At 44.2% G+C, this 26,170-nt stretch overlaps 1 protein-coding gene across 2 annotated transcripts in view; it reads left to right on the forward strand.

Moving 5' to 3' along the window:
• The window catches only part of LOC142576753 (CUE domain-containing protein 1), a 146,490-nt gene extending 126,723 nt beyond the window's left edge, over nt 1-19,767 (forward strand). For both annotated transcript variants that reach the window (XM_075687031.1, XM_075687032.1), the window contains one exon: nt 1,233-19,767. In XM_075687031.1, coding sequence (XP_075543146.1) covers nt 1,233-1,274 — 42 coding nt within the window. In that variant the 3' untranslated portion in view covers nt 1,275-19,767. The remainder of the gene's footprint in view (nt 1-1,232) is intronic.
• Nucleotides 19,768-26,170: the final 6,403 nt, after the last annotated feature.

The following is a 26,170-nucleotide window of genomic DNA, read 5'->3' on the forward strand; positions in this document are numbered from 1 at the left end:
TTGCATGTTGCATGTGCATAATCTGGCATAAGTTTATGATTTTCTAAATGTGCATATTACTCTCAAAAGGAGCAGCAAATAAAATTTGTTTTTCATAATCGCAAGGAAGAGAGAGAGAAAATAAGCATATCAAAAAGTGATGCGCAAGCACATACAGCACTCCCTGCACATTCAAAGATGGTCTCACGGTCTACTCGTCCGACAAAAACGCAGTGGAAGCTAGCTCTCTATAATGAAGATGCTCGAAACAAGAGGTTCATTATCCTAGATTATTTCATATCCAAAGCTGTCTTGACAAGGGATGTCATATTGTGGCCTGTGGATAAGCCTTGACCATCTATGTTCATTAACATGCATCTAAATCAAAGCACACAAGCAAATGCAGACAGTGTGGAGTGACTGAGATTACTTGTACAAGTCCTTATGTGAGCAATCCAAGAGCTGAATGTTTTCACACTGTCCACCTGACGTCGCATTCTGGTGCTGAACACAAGGTCGTGGGTTGAATTCCTTGTCGCATTCCAATTAAGTTGAATACAAAAAAGAAAAAAAAGGAATGCTTGTGTACTGCACTTTGTATGCATATGTTAAAGATGCCAGGTGGTCGAAATTAATCGGAAGTTCCCCACTACTGCACGTCTCGCAGTCCCTACGTTTAATTAATTAATTAATTTATTTATTTATTTATTTATTTATTTATTTATTTATTTATTTATTTATTTATTTATTCAGAAAACTGCATATGCCCAAAGGACATTATTGTAGTGGGGGTACATTTCACACAGTACAAGTACGCTGTCAAAATAAGAGGGGAAAACATAAAACCAAAACCAAAATTGGATAAATTAGAACTGCATAAAGGTACACCAGACAGATGTGTCATATGTGAGTAAAGAAAAAATTGGAAGTACAAGGCATGTCACTGCTGATAATACTTCCCGTGCTGTGAATATGAACCATGAATAGTTAATGCAGCGTTTAAGTAGTGTGGGGAAAAAGGTATTCGTTGTGGTTACCACGATGTCAAGCATGTTGCTCCACTGAGTTACTGTGCGAAGGAAGTGCTTGTCAATGGAAATGCTTGTTGTTGTGCACAGGAAATGCTTGAGAAATTAGGCCCCATTGATTAGTGTTTGTTCAATGTCACCCCATTTCATTACAGTTCTTCAATGTTTGCAGGCCTTTGCTTTGTGTGCATTTGTAATTCCTACTGACCTCTGTTGCCATTGCAGCCAACCAAGGGCTGTCCTCCACTGGGAGGTGACAGCCGGTGATTGCCACTGCCCTACAAAAGTTCAGGTTCAGCTGTGATGCCCCCGCCCCCTCCAGGAGAGTGGCTGTAACCCTGCTCCGCATCTCCTTCAGCATCGCTTGCACCAGCATCTCCTGTCTTCAGCAGCAGCTCTGCGCATTCCACTACACAAGTTGATGCCACGAGAGGATGTGACATTGGACTCGCATTTGTAACAAGGTTAACATTAGGGCGAGCCGGTTAAGTTTACCCTTTTCGTGCCACAGACGAACCGGGTTAGTCCAAGCATTTCTGGTAAAAATGGCGAAGGACGAGCTCGGCTTATCGAAGGTAGTTTTCATTTTCTACCAATGCCACAAACTTTTGTCTCGGCGTTTTGTCGCGCTTCTGGTCGATGGCACCACGCAATTCATGGGGCAGCCCATGCAAGAGCAAAGTTATTCTGGCGGAGTGAGTAAAACAAGTTAACTGGGGTCATCAAAAACTTATTTGGCCATTTTTGGTCCATATTTCGGATAATATTTGTATTTTTTGTATTGTATGTTTCTTGCCCTCCCTGCAATAATCCTTTCTTGGGATTGGCAGTATGTTCAAAATAAATAAATATCATGGCACGGAAGGGTTTAGGGGTAAACAGACGGATGAAGAAAATGCACTTCTGGTGTCCCCTTTGTCCATCCTCATCCATTGTGCTACCCTTAACTTACAGTAGCATTTGTATGCTGTGCAAAGACGGAACAACATTGTGCTGCAAAATTTAGCCAGCACAATTCAGGGCATGATGCAAGTGCAGCGCACAGGGTCGAAGTGTGGTAAGAAAATTGATTTTTATTTATTTACAGGATACTTCCGGCCTTAGTCTTATGCCTTGGGCAGGAGTATACAGTGCGATATACAGATGAACAAAAAAAATGAACAGCAAAAATCATTACAAGAATTCAATACATTGCAATAGACATATTCCCTGATGCGCACGAGCCGTACAGAGAATTCAAACGAAAAAGCTTTACAAAATTTCAATATATTTTAGAATACAGATATTTGCTGAACCGCACGAGCTGTACAGGGCATATTGATAACAATGCGATATTGATAACAAGGAGTCGCATCCATACTGGTATACTGAAAAACAATGCGCATGCTCGGTTGGTTGAGCAACAAAAATCTACAAATAATAATGACAAGCAAGCGAAAAAAGCACTTCGGTATAATGTAAATCAAAAAGAAAAGAAGAAAGAATAAATTTGTACATACATGTACATATGCATACACATAACATCACGTCTAAATGCTATTCAGCATGTTGCAGAATGACTGGACGGTCGGGCATTCCCCTGTACTGGCGGAAAGTGTGTTCCACTCACCTATCATCTGAGGAAAAAACATGTTTTTAAATATGTTTGTTCTGGAAAAAAATTCCTTAATTTTTTTTGGATGATTAGCTCGTGTCGCACGCCTGGTAACTAAAATAATATACATACCCTTATCTATCCTCAGCATATTGTACAACTGTCTGCCTCGCCGACGCCGACACCAGGTACACCTTCCATTGTCTTTTCGTGACAAAACTGGTGGAGGAGTGGGGTACAGTTCATCGGATGCCACAAACCCCTCCTGGTAGCAGGAGTACCAGCCCTATACTAATGGACACCCCTGTTCACCGGGCCAGCAGGAGAATCCGAGGATTGCCTCCGGAGCTTGATCATCTCTCCGCAACAACATCGATGCCCCCACGGACCGGTATGAAAGGAACGTCGACGTCCCTACCGACCATTAGGCAAGGTACGGCCACAACAGCAACTCAGTATCTGCTGCAGAATCTCTGAGTGCCGAAAGTGTTCCACGGGGATATCTTCAAGGATGTAGAAGACTGGTTAGTCCAGTTTGAGCGCCTTGCCAAGATAAACGAATGGAGCGACGCGGCGAAGTTGAGGAACGTCTACCTCAGCTTGGACGACGGTGCCCTTACTTGGTACGAGAACCAGGAAGGGCTCATCAAATTGTGGCTCGAGTTCCCTCGTGCCTTGCTGGCGACCTATACCAATGCTGATTGCCGCGAACAAACCGAACGAGCGCTCCAATCCCGCATTCATCTGCCGAACAAGAGCAGGACATTGTACATCGAGGATATAACGCGCCTCTTCCGTCGGGTGGACCCAACCATGTTCGAGGAAAAGAAGCTGCGCCATCTAATGCAGGGAGGGGAGTTAAGGAACAGCTATTTACAGGCCTTGTTCAAAGCCCGCCGAAGACCGTGGCTGAACTCTTAACCGAAGCAACCACGATATAAAAGATGTCACACCAGCGCTCAGCTCTCTATGAAAGGCAATTGAATGCAACTTCACCTTCGGACCAGCGCTCAGCTCCGTATGACAGGCACGCAAACGCTGCTTCACCGACGGACGCAGTTGGTTTTAGAAACATGTCTGTCTCCGAGACCTTATCCACTCTGTGGTGCGTGATGAGCTTCAACGGCTCACCTGCCCGCCTCAGCCTACGCTAGGTTCCATTTCTGCCCTTGTGAGGAATGAAGTGCAGCAAGCGATCCAACGTCCCATTCCAAGCAGCAATGCGCCGCCTGTGACAGCACAGTTGCAGCGGCCGTCGTATGCAGAAGTTTTGGGGAGAGTCCCTGTCCCCGCTCCGACCCATTTCGTCCCCGCCGTGTCATACGTCCCGCCGCTCCCATCAGTGCAGTTGATCCAACGTATGGAGGATTGGCGCCCGCTCGAAAGGACATCTGACATCTGCCGTACCCCGGGCAGAAGGCTTCTGTGGAGAAGCCGGTCACGTATACCGCGAGTGCCCATACCGCCGCCTCGGACTGCAAGGTTTTGCCGTGAATTGACCAAGGCCCAGATATGGCGAAAGGCCTAAGGCGATTGAAGCACACCTGAACCAGCAGAGTGTGCCACTGTTCCTGCGGCGGCAGTCGCGCTCGCCGTCCCCCAGGTGATCTTCCCCAGCTCCTAGAAGCCCTCCAATGGCAGCGCAGGGATGATCGCCAAGCCCTCGCTGGGAAATCTAAGAACAGCGACGAGCAATAAAAACAATGCTAAACGACAGGACGAGTGAAGGAACACAGACAACATGAAGGGACACAGACGGTGTTGTCTGTGTCCCTTCACTCGTCCTGTTGTTTAGCGCTGTTTTTATTGCTCGTAATCATGAACGAACCAGCCCAAATGCGTACTCTTCTGAAGAACAGCGACCTTCGGGGGCGAGGCCGCTGGTAATCACCCTTCCGAAGACCTCCCATTGACACGAGCACGGTCTATTCAGCACATACCTGTTGTGCTCGACGGCCGCCACGTTAGTGCTTTTTGGACACGGGTGATGACTACTCAATCTTGTGCGGAAAACTAGCGAAAAGTTATCACGCCTTGGTCTGGAACACAAATTTGTTCTGCTGGCAGGCATATAGTAACACCATTGAGCATGTGCACAGTCAGAGTACAAATTCGTGGGTCCACGTTTCCAGCCAGCTGCCTTATCTCGGGACCTCATCTTAGGCGTCGACTTTCTGCGAGAGTATGGTGCCATATCATGATAAAGTAAATACATGTACTTCAGTCAGTCTCTATATCACCTTAATTTTAATGTTTCCAGGTTGGTTTTGTAAATAAGAACAGTTGGAGATATGTGCCAGCTATAACAGTTAAATATCAATCAAACAGATTTTCTTTGAATTTTTTCCAATTCTGTAATGTTCTCCAGGGTGTACAGGTCCCATACTACCGAGGCGTACTCAAGAATTGGTCTAATATACGTTTTGTACGCTAAAGGATGGATTTCTTGTGTGGACTGTCGTAGCGACCTTCTCAAGTAACCAAGTTGGCGCGTTGCCTTTTTTGTAATATGACATATGTGGACGTTCCATCTGAGGTCGGATGAAATTATGAGGCCTAATTATTTGTAGCTACTAACCCTAGACAGATTATTACCACTGAAACTGTAAGCAAATTTTAAGGGGTGGTGTTTTCGTGTTACTGACATAGCAACCGTTTTCTTCGCATTAATGTTCATTTGCCATGTGGCACACCACGCTTCTACCTTTGCTAGTGAAGAATTCAAATGGACCTGATCATTTACGCTATTAACTTCTTGATATAGTATACAGTCATCTGCAAATAACTGTATTGTCACATTTACTTCTTTCATTAAATAATTGACAAAGACTAGAAAGAAAAGAGGCCCAGGGACGGACCCCTGTGGAATGCCCGACCGAACTGGTCCTAATCCAGAATGCACGCGCCTTAACGACAGATATGCAGAAATCCATGAAACCAAAGAATCATTTTTAAGTATTGTTTGTAGTTTGTTTTAAAAGCAGTTTAGTCTGAGACACGCAGTCGAATGCTTTTCGAAAGCTATGAATATTATATCAGTTTAGCCCTGTCTGTCTAGAACTGCTGCGAGTTCGTGGATAGTTTCGAGTAGCTGTGTTGTTGTAGACAGTTGCTTCTGAAACCCATGCTGCCTGGAATCAGTTATATTGTTGTCATTCAGGAAGACCGAAATATGCTTAAATATAATATGCTCAATAGTTTTTGCACATGTGAGTAACAATGAAATCGGTCTGTGCGAAGTCATAAGCGACCTGTTTTCTGGTTTGGGTATTGGGGTAACCTTTGCGTACTTCCAGTCACCCGGAACTTCTGCACACGATAAAGACTTGCTATATAGGATGCACAGAAATTTCGAGCACCACTCGGCATATCTCACGCGAAAAGCAGTAGGTATGCCGTCCATTCCAGGCGATTTCTTTGTATTCAAATTTAACAAGAGAGATAAAATGCCTTCTTCGGTCACTTTGGTCACCGAACAGAAAAATTGATTGAAAGATTTTGCTATCAAACTTTTATCAGTTACGGTTTCCCCGTCGATGCAGAAACTGAACAAGGGCTGCTTTTTCAAAGAAAAATGATGCCAGAACTTTGCTGGGAAGACAGCAGAAAATTTTTCAAAGACACACTTTGATAGTATTCGTTCGCTTTTCTAATGCTTTCTTTTAGTTGCAGACATATGTTGGAAAGTCTACTGGCATTGCCCTCTGTGGTATACTGACGGTGCTGTTTTCTTATTCGTTTAGCCTTTTGTTTAGACTCAAGATAAAGGCGTCGAGATAGCCCTTTTTCGACGCCTTTATCTTGAGTCCCTCATGATCCAGACTACGCCACACACTCTGAACAGGAGCGATGGCAATCTGCCGTCAGTGTATGCGCGCTGCCTGCGTCACGTGTTCTAGACTATTTAAGCGAGCTGCTCGAGCACTTTTGTTTATTTTACCTGTGAACAAGGCTCCCGTGTGGGAGCCGAAACGTCTTCTTTTCTTTTAAATCTTTATTTGGTCGGCGAAGTGCCCCGGGTTTTTGTTAACCTTTTAACCATGTTTCATCTCGACCAGACGGGCTTCCGTCAAACACTGAACTTCATGGGCTCCTTTACTAACTGAGCTAAATCATGGAATACTACGAGGTCGACAAAAGGTTCAGCAGCACTAAAAAGGGGCTCAGGAAAATTGGCACTCCAGTCGATTGAAGGCATATTGAAGTCACCACCCAAGAGGATAAGAATAGCTTCTGCTAGAACAAGAGGAATTCGTTAAGCTCGAGAAAAAAGTTATCTTGAGTAGAAAAGAAGTTACCTTGGATGGTAGAAGCTTCCTATGATTACAGTGTACCCATCCAAATATACTTTAATAAGGATGCACTCAATTGCAGCTATATCAGGTAACCTTGACACCAGTAGTGACTGATGGTAAATGATTGCAACACCACTGCCGCGCAAACTTCTATCTTTACGATGAATTCCGTAACCTGGTGGTGTTACTTCCTTGTCAGAGATATCGGGGCGAAGCCAAGTTTCCGTGTTTATAAGAATATGTGGCTTCTGTGTTAAAATGATACTTTTAATATCGTCAGATTTATTAACGACGCTACGTGCATTAAGGTTGATGAAACGAAGGGGCTTTTGGGCATCGGTTTGGATTCGTTGTGGCTGCTGCCTTTCTTCAGTTTGTCTGCCTGTGGGAATCCTTCTGTCACTTGCGTCATCCCATCGGAACAGCTCGCCATTAATCCTAATTTTGTCGTACACTAGTTGGACGTACCCCCCAGCAGCTCTAATTTCGGAGACGCTATCCTGGCGTTTCTTTCAACTCTTGTGAGTGCTGAGAAGTCTTCCGAGACCAAAATATCTTTATTTTTCAGTTTGAAACAATTGTGTAGTATGGCCATTTACCGTGGTGGTCGAAAACCTTGATTATGACTGGGCATGGTCTAGTCCTGTGTCTGCGCCCAATCCTATGAAGTCGTTCGGCCGAAGAAACTTGCACACCGAGAACACTCTTAAACACTCCTTCTAACACAGCTTGCTTCAGATCATCATGATTTTTGGCGGCTGTTTCTTTGACCCCAAAAACCAGAAGGTTGTTCCTCCTGAACGATCTTCTAGATTAACAACTTTGTCCTGCAACTTCTGCACACTTTTCTTGAGGCCAGAGACTTTTTTGCTGAATTCTTTAATAGCCAATGCCGACTTCTCAACCACCTTTAGTTTCATTTAAATTTCATTTCACCGTTTTTTCTATTTTCTTCTGACCATTAGGTAGTTCGATTAACAGTTCATCAGCCCAGGTCCAGGATTGGGCTCTACGTCCCCAGAAAGCATTAGGAAAGAGAGGACAAAATCCTTAACAATCAAAGAGAGCGTATAAAGGCTGCATGGGCACATCAGCTGGATGAAACATCTATTGCTAGATTTAATAGTAGAAGCTTTGTTACTGACCTGCATGTAAAAAAGCAACGGATTGATCATGTTGACTGGCGGCCAGCCGACGAGCCCACTGGAAGGTGCTGGTGGTGGCTAGCTTCTTATATGTGCTCTTGATGATGTCGATAGGCCTGGACGCATTGACGACCAGCGATCGTCATGGTCTGGCGGTGTGTACGCGCAGTCTCTGTAGGAAGCTGCCGTGGTGATGACCAAGGCCACTGAATCTTGCAAAGCGCTGACTGCTGTCGTGCCGAACAGGAAAAACTGCATGCAAAAAAGCAACGGATTGATCATGTTGACTGGCGGCCAGCCAATGAGCCCACGGGAAGGTGCTGCTGGTGGCTGGCTTCTTATGTGCGCTCTTGATGATGTCGATAGGCCTGGACGCGTTGAGGACCAGCAATTGTCATGGTCTGGCGGTGCGTGCTGCCGTAGTGATGACCAAGGACGCTGAATCTTGCAAAGCGCTGACCGCTGTCGTGCCGAACAGGAAAAACTGCATGCAAAAAAGCAATGGATTGATCATCCGTTGGCCGCCAGTCAACATGATCAATCCGTTGCTTTTTTGGATTGATCATGTTGACTGGTGGCCAGCCAATGAGCCCACTGGAAGGTGCTGCTGGCGGCTGGCTTCTTATATGCGCTCTTGATGATGTCGATAGGCCTGGACGCATTGACGACCAGCGATCGTCATGGTCTGGCAGTGTGTACGCGCAGTCTCTGTAGGAAGCTGCCGTGGTGATGACCAAGGCCGCTGAATCTTGCAATGCGCTGACCGTTGTCATGCCGAACTGGAAAAACTGCATGTAAAAAAGCAACGGTTTGGTCATGTTGACCGGCGGCCAGCCAATGAGCCCACTGATGTGTGGTTAGCAGGAAAAAGTACAAACAGGTAATCGCTACCAGCACCCGTGTTTGTGCTTTTTTCCACCTATTCACCTATGTTCTTAACATGCTTCGATGCTTTGCGTTGCACTTGCATCATAAACTTTGGCCAACTCACCAAGATTGCTGTCCCGATACATTTAGGGCAAGGAGCTGCCCTTGATTGCGGGTACTTGTGGCACTCTCAGCACAGAATAGGCAAGGGCAGAGGAACAGCACTGACGACATGCACAGTGCATGTCTCTGTCCCTGTCTGTGTTTGTAGGAGTCACAGAATTTTCTACAATGCCACCTGGAGGGAAATTAGGGAATGCCGGAGTGTGGAAGATACACCTTGTCTTGAATGCAGCTTGGGCTCTAACATGGTCACGGCTTCACAAACACAGTTCTCTTGTATATGTCCGCATAATGAGCCTTGGTACTCGCTTAATGCATCTTCCATTTGAGCTTGCTCACTTAAAATATAGCAAGCAATCAAAAAAGAATGAAATGTACAAGTGAAACCACTGAACAGGGAGCATGGGCCTTCATGTCATTTCTCCGAATTTCATCATCATCATCATCAGCCTGTTCTATGTCTACTGCAGGACAAAGGCCTCTCCCTGCGATCTCCAATTACCCCTGTCCTGCACCGACTGATTCCAACTATCACCCGCGAATTTCCTAATTTCATCGCTCTACCTAGTCTTTTGTCGTCCTCGATTGCGTTTTCCTTCTCTTGCTACCCATTCTGTAACCCTAATGGTCCAACAGTTATCTAACCGCCGCATTACATTACCTGCCCAGCTCCATTTTTTCCTCTTGATGTCACTTAGAATATTGTCTATACCCATTTGCTCTCTGATCCAAACCGCTCTCTTTCTGTCTCTTAACATTATGCCTAGCAGTCTTCATTCCATCGCTCTTTGCGCAGTCCTTAACTTGTTCTCAAGCTTCTTCGTCAGTCTCCAAGTTTCTGTCCCATGTGCTGCCAGCACTGGTAAAATGCACTGACTGTACACCTTCCTTTTCAATGATAATGGTAAGCTTCCAGTCAGGAGCTGGCAATTTCTGCCGTATGCGATCCAACCCATTTTTATTCTTCTGTGAATTTCCTTATCATGATCAGGGTTCCCTGTAATTAATTTACCGAGGTAAACGTACTCCTTCACAGACTCTAGAGGCCGAGTGGCGATCCTGAACTCTTGTTCCTTTGCCTGGCTATTTATCATTAGCTTTGTCTTCTGCATATTAATCTTCAACCCCACTCTTACACTCTCTCTGTTAAGGTCCTCAATCATTTGTTGTAACTCGTCTGCATTGTTGCTGAATAGAACAATGTCATCGGTGAACCAAAGGTTGCTGAGATATTCGCCGTCGATCTTTCCTCCTAAGCCTTCTCCGAATATAGTGACTATTTATACTTGGTAGTACTGTTTATGTTTTGGATTAATGTATGCACTAGTGTGAACACTTATGTTTTAAATGGCGTTATACTACATAACAGGTGGTGTTCAAAACATGGTGCCTGTCATTTGTTTATGGTGCCTACAGTACACAACAGCTTAGCTTCCGAGATTAGTTTCTGTTAGTCTGAGTGAGCTGTCACTGATGGGTGCAATGCGGACCCTATCTATTACGCAGAGAAAACACCACCTTGCAAGTTGTTTTCACAGAGGCTAATCTGACTGACTGAACACCGATATCAGGGTGTTTTGTCTTTCCAAGAAAGATGCAAATCCAAAGCCCCTACTTCCTGTCACTCTCGTGAACACAAGAACACCACAGCAGCACTTTTCCCTCTAGGTAAAATTGTAAGAAACTTCGTAATACAAGTGCTGTGCTGACGGCTGAGATGGTAGTTCAAGTGTTTTTGCAAAGCATGAAAGAACAAGGCAGGAAGGACTGGTCAGCCCTTGTTCTGTTGTTCGATTCCAAGGGCAGCAGACCAAATAATGTGGCACAAGCACCCTTCCAAAACAAGGCAGAGAGCTATGTGTGCTCATCAGAGTTACCATATTAGTGGATTTTGCTGCTAGATCTAGTGGATTTTGCTGCAAACAGCAGTTATAAACTAAGGAAATGGCATCAGTTGTGTTTGAATTTGTTTGTGCATTTGTTAATTTGTGACACCTTGGCTTAAATGTGCTGCGCACAATTGATCTGGCTAAAGCAAACTCGGCTCATGCAGGGTGCCTTTGTGCAAACAAATAAGAGGGCCAGGTATATGTGATTTTGCAATTAAACTGTTGGCTCAGACATGCTCAAGTTTTTCACGGGCATGGCATTTCAGCATGCATGCAGTTTTTACTGTATCAAGTTTGAATGAGAAGAGGAGAACTGAGGGGCCCAATTTTTTTTAGTAATACCCATATGAAGCCAAGGAAAGCATAGGGGAAATTATTTGTTGTTTTGATTGGAGTTTCGAAATGATGAGCTAAAGAGAAGCAAAAGCGTATGAAAAAACAACTTGCAACCACTAGGAGCCGAACCCACACCTTCCACATTACGCGTGTATTGCTCAACCAATTGAGCTATGGCAAGGGCTGTACCCACATATACATTCTTGTACTTAATTATGTGTGCAAGATGTAATCCTGGGAGCATTAGCCAGCTCTACTCATCGCCATTGCAGTTGATGTGCCACACCCTTTTCACTAATGGCATCATATCTTGTCTGTGTGCATTACTTGCATGTTTCATCAGAATAGATGTGAATTATGTGTTGTCTGCGCTGATGCCTTCCTTTATTGACTTAAGCTAACTTAGAACAAATGGAGGCAACCATGGTAAAAGCTGCTCTGATGCAGTTTGATGGGTCCTTGGCCCCTGGCACAAAGGCCAGCACAGTGTAATGTGTACAACAAGCATTGGTTATCTGATAAAAGTTGCAGATAGAGTTGTTAATGTAAGCGGAGCCAGCGAAAACAAGTCGCTCTTGCAGGAACAGAGCTGCAATGTGATTTCTCACTATAATGGCACACACCATGTTTCACCTTTTTGTTGTGATAGATGGCATGACTGTTTCATTGCAGCAAAATCAAGTTTTGTGCTTTCTTTGTTTCTCTGGCGTACCAACAATTGTGCATCATCATCATCATCAGCCTGTTTTATGTCCACTGCAGGACGAAGGCCTCTCCCTGCAATCTCCAATTACCCCGTCCTTCGCCAACCGATTCCTACTAGTGCCCGCGAATTTCCTAATTTCATCTCTCCACCTACTCTTCTGCCATCCTCAACTGCATTTCCCTTCTCTTGGTATCCATTCTGTAACCCTAACAGTCCGACGGTTATCTAACTGGCACATTACATGACCTGCCTAGCTCCATTTTTTTCTCTTGATGTCAATTAGAATATCATCTATATGCGTTTTTCTCTGATCCAAACCACTCTCTTCCTGTCTCTAAACATTATGCCTAGCAATCTTCGTTCCATCGCTCTTTGCGTGGTCCTTAACTTGTTCTCAAGCTTCTTTGTCAGTCTCCGCATATTTCTAGTTTATTCTAGACAAAACAGGCAAATACTAGACACAAGTGAGATAATAAATTGCATGCACCTTGAAATTTGGTTTTTGACTTTGAAATAGTGTTACGCATATTTCTAGTTTATGCTAGACACAATACGCAAACACTACACACAAGTGAGATATCAAACTGCATGCACCTTGAAATGTCAGCTCTGTGGTGAATCTATGGGTCCGCCGGCCACTGCATTGTCTTTGAAGGCAAAAGACACAAACTTAATGAACTGGCATGCCACCGCTGCAATTGGAGACTCCAAATAAATGCTCGCTACCTAGCGGCCGTGTCGAGAGATATCCCATCCAGGTTCAGGTTTGAAGCGAAAGAGGGTGTCCTATTGTGGCTTGCACTGAATGCCTCGTAGCTCTGAAGTCATCGCTATGCCGCCGCACACAAGCCCGAAAATGAAAAAATATGGATGTCAAGAGACAGCAATGTACAATTTCATCATTTCTAGAAAGAAGTAGACGACACACGTGGGAGAGCGACTTGGATAAGAAACTTCCGCATTGGGAAAAGGTAACTGATACTGTACCGGTTTGTTCAAAACACTTCACCCAGGCCGACTTTTTTATTCCCGGCGCGTATATCATTACTTTCTTTTCGTGTATGTTACATATATTGCTGGAGTTTCTAATCACGAAGTATACTTTCTTCATGCAGGTGCTTTGATAAATTATATTGATGTACACTTAAGCCACATTCGGTTTTTGTTCGGTTTTCTGCCCCAGCAATAGTGTTACTAATGCTTTAAGCAGTGGGAGTATTCTCGCTAATGTACTTTTGTCTGCAGGCACGGCAGCAGGAATGATAACTGCCTTGGAAGGTCCGAAGTTGATCATGACAAATGTTGTGTCACGGAGCGAGATATGCTTTTCATGCTTTGGCTTAGCGGTACGAGAAGATGTTGTTTTCTCATTCAACGTTGTGAGTTCTCAGCTTATTTGCCCTCAAGAAATTTAGAAGCAACTCGTTCCAGCTTTGGAGCGAGCGTTCGACCTGCGCACATCGCCGCTAATTTGCTTTCGACACGGTGCACACAGCTATATTCCATTACAACTGGTTTAATGCATTTCCAAGCCATGCATTTAAACTAATACAACTCAGCCTGATTGGTTGTTATTCACTTTTCATGTTTCACTGGGTTTGAGAATTTTTTACGGGAGCTGGTGTCTGCTGTGTTCCCAAGCCCGGGCTGTACCTCGAGCACTGCATATTGCAAGCACAAACAAGCGCCAGTCACCGGATGCAGACAACCTTATCGCACGTGACAGCCAACTATAGAAAGAAGGCGCACCCTGACTCACAAACGAAACTCTCATTTGTTTTTATACCAAGACACACTGACCAGGTAACTTTGCAGTTTCTATAATTTTGTCAGTGCATAATATCCATGTATAGCTTCTGAAAGCACTATAGAAGTTACTCCCTATATATTGAGATGCTGCAACACGAGTCGCAGTGTGGAGTTGCCTATGAAGGTAGAAAACAGTCAAGTAGCATACCTCTAGCAGTGGAGCAACACCGCGAACAAGTGCTTGCACCTTTCAGAGGCCCACTGTGCACAGACATTTGCCTTTTTTTAATCTCCGACTCGCTTGAAAGAGTCTTCGTCTTTAAAAAATCTGATGTGGCTTGCTGGGCAGGCCGGACGTTTGCACACCCAGCGCAACTATTCCTGCAATTTCATTGCTCAAATCCTTGAGACAGATCAAAATAAGGTGATCAGCGCCAAGGACCCTTTTGGCATCCACGAAACACCTCGATTCGACGCCACAATAGAGAAACTTAATCACAGCATCAAGCAAAAGAGCCACCGTGAACCTGGATGTCATAGCCATCTTTGTTTATTTGGACAGTGTTGCCAGATCAAGTAGCGCAGTGTGAGAAAGAAGTTCCAATGAGCTCAATGCAAAATTGGAAGGTTAATTAGCCATTGGTTTAGCCAGAAGGGTAGGTTATACCTAGCACTCTTATTTGCACAACATTGAGTACAAAGGCCTGTGCGGAGTATGCTTTACAGAAATATGCTGCGTTCAAGTCTGGGCTTCATGTGCAGTCAAGTGAGCTCAACATCTGCAAGGGTGCCTCACTGTCAAGCTTCAAGGCCAGTTCCTTTCAAATCTAAATGGCTTGTGTTATCTCTGTGTTCACGGCAGTCAGCAGCAAAATTGAAGTGCTGACATCTGATTTGGACAGCACTACTTGGATGATGAAGAGAAGCCAAACCTAACAGATCAAAAAGTATTATCAACTTTTCTGCACAGCTAGATTTTGTGGCCGATTGGCAGACTGTTAACATTAGCTTTTTAGGCATTCATATATATATATATATATGCAGTGGGCAAAACAATCTTCGTTTGTAAAGTGTTGGACTGCTGATGGGCCATAGGCGGTGCTTAGATTTTACAGAGCTTTTCTTATTGTCATCGCTAGCCTTAAAAAAAAAGAAAATGTGTGGAACTGAAGCCAAAACTGCTTGTCAGCTTCTTTTAAAGTTTTGTGCAGAAGTGAAGTGCAAGCGTGTCTATTATGCGGTTGTCGCTTATTCATATGCTTTACGATGATTTTGCATCAACTACTGAAGGCAGGGCTGAAAACAACAAACATCACTCATGTAGAACAGCAAAGCTGAGGTCTAAGCTATAGTCAAGTGGATACAGCTTGTGGCTGTATGCTTCTAAGTGCGTAACTTTACTTTTTTATGGGCTAGTGTATTGCAGAAAAGCTATGCCTTCTGGTCATGGCATTTCTCACGGGTTTTTGTACGCGTTTGCTTCAGTTTTTCATATGACACCTGTTACGCTCTTGCAACCAGTGTGTACATAGGGCATACTGCGAGATGCATTAAGACGAGGTTAAGGGAGCACTTGTCTAGTCTGAAAGGCCGCCCTAGTACACATTTGGCAATGCATTGCCATGAACATGATTGCTCACCTTGTCTTGGTAGCACAGACATCTTGTAGAGGCATAGGAATCAAACCGCTAGGGAAATTGTGGAAGCACACTGGATTGAAAAACAAAAAGAAAAATGCATCAGCCATCCTTCTGTTTCATTGTTAGATAAAGAAAATTCGCTTCTATCATCACATCTTTAACGCATTTTATTGCAAGTGGTTGTTTTATGCACCTTGCTGTTTTTAGGTTGACCGGGTGGCTTTTGTCCACGTCTTTTTATCACAAGTGTTATATGTACTATTGACGTGCTCTCTTGACTTGATCGCGCAGATGAGCGGGTATCATATGCGCTATAGGCGTGCTCTGTCGACTAGATTGCGCAGATCTGTGAGTATTTAAGCAGGTAGTTCTTCAAAAATAAAACCACTTGTTAGAAAGCGCTCGTCCTTGTGTTGCCCCTATTCGTCGTCCCTGTTTGTTTGCGCACAAAAAGTTTTAAGATGAACAGTGTAGTTTGTAATGTTTCATACTCACATGTTCCTATGGGTGGGCAGCGCAACCCGGACGAAGGACGAGAGGAAGTACACAACACGAGCATGTAGTTCCTCTTGTCCTTCATCCGGGTTGTGCTGCCCACCAATAGGAACATGTTCAATCACCAACTCACCCAGCTTGCCGTCTTAATTCATACTCACATTTAGTGACATTATTCACTCTTAATATTCTGTGGTACATTAGTCAACATCCTCTTAAAGGAGTAGCGACACAAAATGTGTTGGCCGTATTCACTTTTCATAAAACTGATATCTGTTCAGTTTTTCACAAGCAAAATCCATAAAGTTTCCTACAAAGATTGCTACAAGAAAATCTGCTACTAATGTCTACAGAAGGTGCAAGCATAGCAGTTCAGCCATGCTTGCAATGCTGTGCTTGGAATTACGGGCAGTGTATGCATTTGACTAAACTTAATCCTTTTTGCTTCAAACAACCATGTGACTTTGTAGATTGTCATTTTTTTTAATATTGCATTATGAATGTAACAATTTGCAACAGTTATGTGTGCAGAGGCTTTTGTACTTCATGCTCTTGGAAAAATATTGCTTTAAAATTTAAGAAAATAAGGCGTAATAAGTACTGTGACAAGAATCTGTCAAGCCACAAGCTGAAAGATCACGACAAATTCATATGTATTACTACCTGTCATTGCCATGATTTTGAGTAATCTGAGCACAGGAGTTCTAAGTAGAACACTCTGTGGTGTAGTCTATTTATTTCTATTTCTAGTCTATTTGTGGTGTAGTCCGGGGGTCTCTACATTAGGAAAACACGCCCATCTGTGGTCTGTGCTACCACTTGATCGCAAGCTGTGACCATCATGATGTTGGTTCAACCCACAAAGCCATGCTGGAATTCGTGCGCTTTATGAACTGATTATATTAAAGATCATACTTTCTTCTTGCGCTATGTCTTCCTTGTATGTGAGCAGCAGCGATTTTCATCTGTTCACTCTTCATTGTTGTTTCTTGGTGTGTGTTTTCTTTCTTTTTCACTTATATTTTAACCTGCTCTTTATACCAATTATATATGCAGCATAACCTCGTTCATGCGTTTTGGAAAAAACGGCGAGAAAAACGTACTTACCGGGAAAACGTACGATCCGAAGTAACTAAAAAATTCGGCAGACTCAACTCTTGTTGACATCTCCGTAATGCGAAACGTAGCGCGGATCGTTACGGCACGAGACGCCGACGCGCGTCGAGCTGGTGGTGCGCCGGCGGCGCGAGACGCATTTTGTTGTTTTCCTGTTGCGTGGCGCTTTAAAACGGCGGCCGGAATGGTGGGCGACGCTGGATGCGGCCGAAGCGAAATGTGATGCCCACATCGCGCCGCCTGAGAACGGCTACGTGTTTGGATTATCGCGCCTATAGCTTGCAGTACGGTGGCTCAGGCTAAGCACCACGCGCTGTAAAACAGCTCGGCGAAGATCGCAGTAGGTTTAGGGGCGATTAATGTGGCGTGCGAGGTTTGCTGGCGCCGAAACGAGAAACTGAGTGCGCACCGGCGTTTTCACGTGCGACGGGCGAGCGAGTACTGCGGTGAAGCTGCCGCGCCGGCGGGCAGCCGTGCACAGATCCCGCCTCGCGCATGTTCTTGTTTACGTGGGGTCTAGCGACCGCAGTTTGGCGACGTACTGAACGCTGGTGCCGGAAAAGCGTTTTCCAGGAACGTATGACCTGGTAGAAAAATGAGCGTAATTATATGTTGGTCATTTTAACGTATCAATGAGATCCTACTGTGTGTGTGTGTGTGTGTGTGTGTGTGTGCGTGTGCGTGTGCGTGTGTGTGTGTGTGTGTGTCAGTTCTGCACTATCAGAACTGCCATTTTCTTGTATACCCTGATGAAGATTGCATGGTCCATCAGTCGAAACTGTTGAAATTAAATACTTGTTCTGTTGACCTCGTATCATCGCTGAAGTTCTCTTTTAGAGAGAGAATGGAAGGAGGGCGAAGAATAGCAGCAGCTAGGTCCCCGTTTGACACGTGGCAAGGAGGGAGAAAACTGTCGCTGTGCAGCACCAGTGTGCATGCCACCGCTGTAGTAGGAGAGAGGGCAAGTTGAATAGGGCTGTGGTGGGCACAATAGAAAATGGGCCTGGAAGGAAAGAGTGGCAACTTGTGGAAAATAACAGGCTGCCGCTATTCTCCGCCCCCCCCCCCTTTCGTTCTTCAACTTATGTCTCCCTCCTCCTTTCTTTCTTTCTTTTTTTTTCGCTGGCCTCCTTGCCCTACATACATAGGACTCCGCCTTCCTTTTGCCCTGTATCATGGCCAATAAGGCAGCTGTAAATCTGCCATAGCGCTGAGGAAAAGTCAATCCCTGTCACAACTGTCCCTTTCGGTTTGATGTATCTGAGAACAACCAGGCACCCCTTCATCAGAGTACAGTACTGCACTGAGACTACTGTACTGTAACTGTACTTTGACAAAGGATGGTCCACCAGCCAAAAGCATTAAGTAAACACGTCTTACTTCCAAAAGGTTCATCGTCTCTTTCCTGCATACAATATACACATAATCTGATAATAACAAACCAGTTCATGTTTGCGCACAGTTCATCTCTCCATTGTTTCTGTCTCTGTCTTTTCGTACCACATAGTGCAAGAAGAAAGAATGAACAGTCACCAAATCCTAGTTCCTTTTGTTGCACATTGAAGAATCACAAGTATAATTGTTTGCCATGTGCCCGAGCAGCTGAGGCTTCACACTGTGACCAGTGGGTCAACGCCTGCCTCTTAGAGCCTAAAGAAGAGTGGGATAATAATTTTTAAAGAAGAGTGGGATAATAAGAAGGACAGTATACTAATGTTGTAGCTTGTGTAGTTTTTGTTGCTTGAAAACCTGTTCTGGTGACAGCTGAAAGGGTGCATCCCACAGTACTAGCTAAGCAGCGAACTGGTCAAAAAGATTTTATGTGGTGGAAATTGGGAGAAGGGGAAGGGGGAAAGCTATACACAACGTTTCTTGGCCATAATATGGATGGAGGAAGTTATTCAAAGGATGGTAATAGTGAAAGACCCGACCTGTTTCTCAGTTGTGTCTGCAAAGTGAGGGAACGAGTTGGCAGGAACTATATATAGTAACAAACACATTCTGCAGTAATCAAATCAGAGGTTGCAGTGCTTGTGGCTTCTATTAACCCTTTAATGACTGCACATATTAATACCCTAAAAAATGTTTGTAAGACACAAGCAGTTACTGCAAGACACCTCGAGAATAAGCATATTCGGCAAAATGAAAAAAATATCTTTCGGAAACTTTTTCAGCTGCAGGAGTAAACCCGAGACAGAAAACTAGAGATGGGCTTCACCCCAAGCCACCTATGGCATCGTTTGGAATTTGTGCAGGCGGCTCTTGTCACATGTGAGGTGCACATTTCATTTGCTTTACATCACGTGTGAAGCGGCGCTGCAGCCAGAGGTCTTGCATCGATCAGTCTCATCTGACCATGCTTTCAAAAGAAGACGAATCTAACTTCTTCGTCATTTTTTACTGCTCGAAGCCAATAAGTGATGCTTGTTGCTTGTCATTCAGTGGCAGCCAAACACATTTAGCCAGAAACGTACTCAATACTGAAACTCGGCAAAACCCACCACGGTTGCTTAGTGGCTTTGGTGTTGTGCTGTGAAGCACGAGGTTGCGGAATCAAATCCCAGCCATGGCACCTGCATTTCGATGGGGGCAAAATGGAAAAAAAAATGTGTACTGTGATTTACATGCACATTAAAAAAACATTAATCAGGAGTCCCCCAATATGGCGTGCCTCATAATCAGATTGTGGTTCTGGCACGTAAAACCCCATAATTTAATTTATTTTTAACTGAGACTCTGCACGAAAAAAATGTTTTCTGGTATGTTCCCTGAAGGCAACATTCGTCAATAAAGGATTAAAAATACCATGCCATGTACATACTTGCAGGTTTGGCCATCATCATGATAGTGCAACAATAAGCTACAAGCACTGCGACACAATGCAGCCATACACACTGCAAAGTTGGCTTGTACTGAGCATGATAATGTTACGAGCAGTAAAACAGCACTTAACAACTGGACAAGGAGAGGGACACAGACAACAGCGCTGACCAACAACCAAGTGTCTTTATTCTTCCAGTCAGCATATATATACTCTGCCGCTATCTCAAAGCACAGAATCAACAGAATTCGGCATGCGCAGGGGAGAAAAATGCAATTAATGCGATAGGAAGGCAATCTCCTTTGGAAGGAGAGAAATGGAGAGAAGGTTTTTAGCATCCTTTGCTGCTAACATGAATATGGAAAGCTTCGGAAATAAGAAGTGATTTTGTGCTTTGAGATAGCAGCGGAGTGTATATATGCCAACTGAAAAAATAAAGACACTTGGTTGTTAGTCAGCGCTGTTGTCTGTGTCCCTCTCCTTGTCCAGTTGTGAAGCACTGTTTTACTGCTCGTAATCATGAACCAACCAGCCCAAATGCGTACTCTTCTACATGATAATGTGACATGTCTACAGCCAACTTCCAGCTATATAATTATGGTAATTCATTCAACTGCTGCATCTGCTTTTTCAACATATGGTGGTCTATTGGCAACCATCTGCAGCTAAATAGCATTAATGGCTGCTTTGTCAAGAGTGAGTCATCGGAACAATACCAAGGTGCTGAATGCTGACAGTGTTGCACAAGTTGTTTGTGAGTAAGACTATTGCTTTAAAGTTTCTATCATTCTTTATATGTTCACGTAGACAGAAATGTCAGGCATTGAGTCTCTCAAGTTACATTGTTAAACACATGTCAATGGGTAGTTGCATCTTTGTCTTACATGCATGTGCAAGATTTGAAAGTTGTCTAAATCAACTACATCGGTGACGAGTGCAGTTGCAATGTGTTTCAGCAATTCTACTTCTCAAACATGTGTCATTTGTCACCACTGTCGGAAATGCTTGCAGAAGAGTAGCCGCAGCTATACTATTGCCTCTGCAGCACAGTTACAGAGCTGTCAAGGTTGAAATTGGGCTTGGTGGGACATCTTGGGAGAGAATGGTGAATAGCTTGTTGGCAACTGTGGTGTACCTCAATCGTCACTCTGAATTTGCATTTTCACTTGACAACTCTAAAATGGTGGCATCCCATTGCACCTTGGCTACCTAAAATTGTGTGTGCACTTGTTGCTGCTCATCTGTGTGATCACATGTGTGGTTCTGATGTGCACCCTGTGAGGTGTGCACCATTTTCTTCCTTTTGTTTTCAATGCTGATTCTGGTGCCGCACTAGCTTTGAGAGCCAGCAGAAGACATCAGCCAAGTTCGAACAAATGAAACCTCATTCAGTGTATTATTTATTTATTTACAAATACTGCAGGCAGCCAGTGCTGTCCAAGCAGGAGGTTGTTAAGGTGTTAATAGACTGTTCAAAAGCTTCAACAGTAATACATTCTACAGACTCGTCAATTGATTGAGGAAAGTGAAGGTGTTGGACCAGCTTTGTTCGTGCGAAGTATGGCCGTAAAACTCAAGAGTGATTAGACCTCAATGACCTTGTGTATGCTGGTAGTAAATAAGTTTCACAATCTAAACCAATTTTCTTACGATATGACATTCAGCACTGTGCTTTGTGCAGGCCAAGCATGGCCAGGAGCTTCTATAATTTTGCTGGCAAATGATGCAGACTGCAGGACAGGCACTTTCAGAAAGGCTATAGTTGCCTAATGCACAAGGCATGGCCTTTCACTCGAGACCTTGCAAAGGCAACATGGGAGTATAAAATATTGGTGAAGGTGACTTGAAGGAAAACTTCAAGCATCACCTAGAACAGATGGCCCAGTGACAATGATCACAGCCGATGAATGTGTCAAGGACACTGCAGCACAGTGAGAACACAGGGACTCAACATAATGGATGGCAATGATTACTGCGACACACTACAGATGCTGAAGAAAATAACCCTTATCAGCTAACATGGTACAGTTGTGCTTAAGAAGACATTGTAAATGCAAATGCTACAGCTTTGACCAGCACCGCTTGCGCACATTAAATGTATACACGTGGGATAGCGAATGCACATATTGACCCTGCAATTCTGGTAGTGAAGAATTACAAGAGCTTTGTATGAGAGTTGGTTTTTGTACCTGTTGCTTATCCACAGGTTGCTCTGTGAATGCCGAAAGCTGTGCACTCCACTAATTGCATTTCAGTGGGCTGTGATAGCACAGAAAATGTGTGTCAAATCTGTCACTCCAAGCACCTTCTATTCAGAATCTCATTTTTGGCTGTTCATCTAGGCAGTATCATTATAGTAGCATTTACCTGGTTGAGATTAGTTGGTTTAATGGTGGTCCAAAATATAGTTGTCATGCTCACAAAAATGCTGCCTAGTTACGACAAGCAGGTATTGAAAATCAGGGATCTTGAGCCTTTATCAAAGGTAAATTGTCATTCGAATTGCTTGTTAATGTGGATGTGCGTTGTCATAGTAGTAAAATATTGCATTTGCATGCTTGTATGTTGTTGTCCCAGGTGTAGTCTCATACAAAATAGCACCTAGTCTAACACATTTTCATTAGCTCCTGTTGGGTTAGCATAAACACACTAATTACCTGGAGTGATGTTGACCACAGTGAATTCGGACAGTTTCTTCTAATTGCATGCTTGTTCATACACTTATCTCGACTGCTTTACTAATTGTTTATTGTCCTTGTGTTACATTCACCAAGGGCATATTCCAAATGTTTGTAGTGACAGCTAGATCCAAATCTTGAACATACAGCCACCATGTGAAGTACTGTTCAAATTTTGGCATAGACTGAAGATGGCATCGAGGAGACATCATTGAAGTTTGCAACAACGCAAGATACTATATAATTTGCTGTCGATCAAGCAAATGTCACAAACAAGTGATAAGAATGTTGTAGACTAGACATATGTTTGTGTTGAAGAGAAATTGACATGACCAAGACATAAAGCCTTCTTAAGATTGAATGCTGTTTAAGCGAGAGTCACCAGTCTTGGGAAAATGTAGGTTTCAAAATGCAGTGCGCATGAGTCATCTGACTGCATGCAACCAGTAAAATGCAAGAGAAATAAGTGACATTTTACCTCCACTAGCTTTTTGAGAAAATTACTCACATAACCTCTTGGACAAGGGCAATGTAAAGGCGCGGCAGGTTTCCTGGTCAAATTGAAGCACAAGGCACAGAACTTGCCTTTTCGTGTGTAAGTTTTGAAGGGCCCCTCACCAGGCCCCATAGAAGATTTTGGTTATATGCTGGAAGTTGTTATGTGTCCTCTAGAAAGCGTTCTGCCGCAAAAATTTTTCAAATCGGCTCATTAATAGCCGAGATAGACATATTTCAGTGCCGCGAACCCATGATTTCAGCAGGCGGGCTCCACTGCCAAGCAAGATGCTCTCTCCACTCGCCCCGTCTAGCCTACGCAAGCGAAATTCCTTCCCTGCGTTCTCCCATACCGGACCTTCAGGATCGCGTGACGCATACGTCACAGGCCCCGCCTTCATTTTTGTTTTCTCTTTTTTTTTTTTCCGGCGCTACGCGCTTTTGTTAACAGCGTCACGCCCAAGCTGTTGTCTCGTTCGCGCAGCGCCCGATTTTGCGCGCTGTGCACAAGGAAACATGACTAGCGGTATAATTCTGTGCTACACCAATACTGAGGCAGAACAAGCGGGTCGCAGAGCGTGATCACGCGCTGGAACACGATTGAAAGTGGCATAGTTTTGGTACCTGCGCACGTGACCACAATACTGTGGGAGCAAGCAGACGAAGCGGAAGTACATCTCTCTATCTTGCTTCGGTGCAAAGTAAAACAAAAAACACGCAGACATTCCATTTATGTTTTATTGTTTCTGTAAACTTCAATTCAAGCAACAGATCGCACAGATAACAGATGTCTTGAATAATTCTCGAAGTTGCATATGTCACCATGAATGACGTCACACTGCGGACACGACTACGTCTCCGTTCTGCTTGGAGCGCGGCGTCAGCGAGAAGGAAAAACGGCGTCCGGTTTGAAATTTCAGATCTTTCTGCAGTGCTTAGTGATGTAATACTTTACAGACATGATCGTTATCGCGCAATGTATGCTCTACGCTTGTCAGCTCAAAATGGCCAGACCTGGTGAGGGGCCCTTTAAGGTTTGTTGTTGCGTATTCCTCGCTGTTCCACTTTTTAACGCGATAGCGTTAAGGAGCTCGTGTCGCAGAAAAGCCGGTGTCGTCGGCGTCCGCGGCGTTGGCCGTGAGCGATAAATCACGGCAGGCACTTCATAAATAAAAAGCAACTTCCAAGATGGGCTGGGTGGGAATCGAACCAGGGTCTCCGGAGTGTCAGACGGAGGCGTTACCACTGAGCCACGAGTTCGATGCTTCAAAGCGGTACAAAAGCGCCTCTAGTGAACGCGGTGTTGCCTTAGAAACGAGCTGTTTCTAAGGCTCAGGCGTGCGTCGCTTGCTCAGGCGCACATTTCGTTGTCGCGCCGAACGCTGCGTTGCTCGACGTTCACCGCGTCCGATGCGGGGCGCGTAGTCGCTGCGCCGTAGCCTATTGTCTTACACCCCTTGGCGGGTCGACGGGAACGCTGTCGCGTTCCACTCTTGCAGGCGAAGTTTAAGCATCCTCCAATTTTTTTCTGCTTTAGCTGACAAACGTCACTGCTTAAAAGATGTATGGGGAACATTATAAATAAACACTGCTGGATCTGGCCAGCAAACAAAGTGCAGAACTATGTAGCATAGAGTACAGTGTTCTAGTACACTGTACATAGAGTAAAGGCTCTGTGTTGCATAATGTGCTGTAAAATCAAAGCCTGTTGAAGGGTGGTGTCCTAGTGTTACACTTTCAGGCACAAGTTGTCTTTTTCGTAGTTTAAATACAAATTGCAGTTTTTCTTTCTGCATTATGTATGCAAGTGACCTTGGAGTACTTGTGACCCTCTCAGTGCACAGCAGAAGGACAGGCTCGCAATTTAGCATCACCTAATGTCCTCCAACTGTTTGCAGGTGCACTCTATAGCAGCCGAGAGCTAGCGCAGTCAAGCTTCGCAGATTCGAGACACTTCTGCGAGAAATTAGGCAGTTGTGCCACTGGAGGTGTCCTCAGAAGGTTCAACTCACCTCGTGAGGTAGAGCCGCTTTCAAGAGACGGCACTTCAACTTTTAGTTGCCGCCAGTAGCATCACGTCGATGTAATCTCAACCTAATTTTGCAAGTTGAAGTTGGGTCTTTACATATTACATAAAGTTTAATGTACTGCAATATGTTTTTCCCATGCACAAACCCATGTAAAAGATTCAAATCCCGTGATACAGATGCCCGAAAGTCACTAGCAAATCACATTTAATGCTTTATGAAAGCACCTATTCAGTAGAAAACTCCAGCTGTGAAATGCACTGTTGGAACATCATATGAAATAGGTGAACTATACCTACATGTAGGCATGTTTCAAAAATGTGGAAAATTTGTATTGCAAGAAAGTCAACCAAGTTGTGCCCTCGAGATGCTGCAGAAAATGGGCCTCAAAACTAAACCTCGCCACTCTTTGAACACTCTCCAACTTGCACACGTGGTTGTGTTCAAGATGATCGACTCACTCACAGAATTTGTGGAAGTTGCCTACCTCACCTCACTTGGTATGGTCGACGTTAACCTGATATGGCAGGAACTTTTCAAGGTTGCCCACCTTTTATTGCCCCCACAAGCGCATAAGCAAAAGGCTGTACTGCTTATCCATACCTTTTCCAAAGCACTGTTCACTCACTGCTGCACGTTTTGGGACACTCATTGGGCAACACACAGCTTTGCTTCTACTGTGCAAAGAATCTTTGCTAGCACTTGGAAGCATTTAGTTGTACAAGTTCTAGTCAATGCATCATTCTCCAGTCTCGCCTTTTTTGAGCCACAAAAACTGTTACTTTGTTGCTTTGTTCTTGGAAAATTTTTTCATTGATGCAAGGAAATGAGAGTCTTTTTTGCTGGCACTTGACTTGTACTTTTCAAACTTACCCGAGATTTCATTAAATGTATGTGATGCAGTTGTGTGTCCTCCGCGTTTTTTAAAACTTCACATTACATACCGTAGGGAAGTATGTCTTGGTTCGTCATCAGGGCAACCTTGAACAAAATACATAGAAAGGACTGCTACTCTTAGCATTCTACGAAACACTTAACTTCAATGCCTCTAAGGCATTCGGCCGGGTTTTCTATTAAGCAAAGCTGCTTTTCAACAGTCTTCCTAGCAAATATGCATTGAGTAGCATAGAACGTAGAGGCACGCTTGACCTGGAGCCAATTCTTCGAAGAGCTCAAAAGCATCACTG

Source organism: Dermacentor variabilis, chromosome 3, assembly GCF_050947875.1.
Source record: "Dermacentor variabilis isolate Ectoservices chromosome 3, ASM5094787v1, whole genome shotgun sequence".
Lineage (NCBI taxonomy): Eukaryota > Metazoa > Arthropoda > Arachnida > Ixodida > Ixodidae > Dermacentor > Dermacentor variabilis.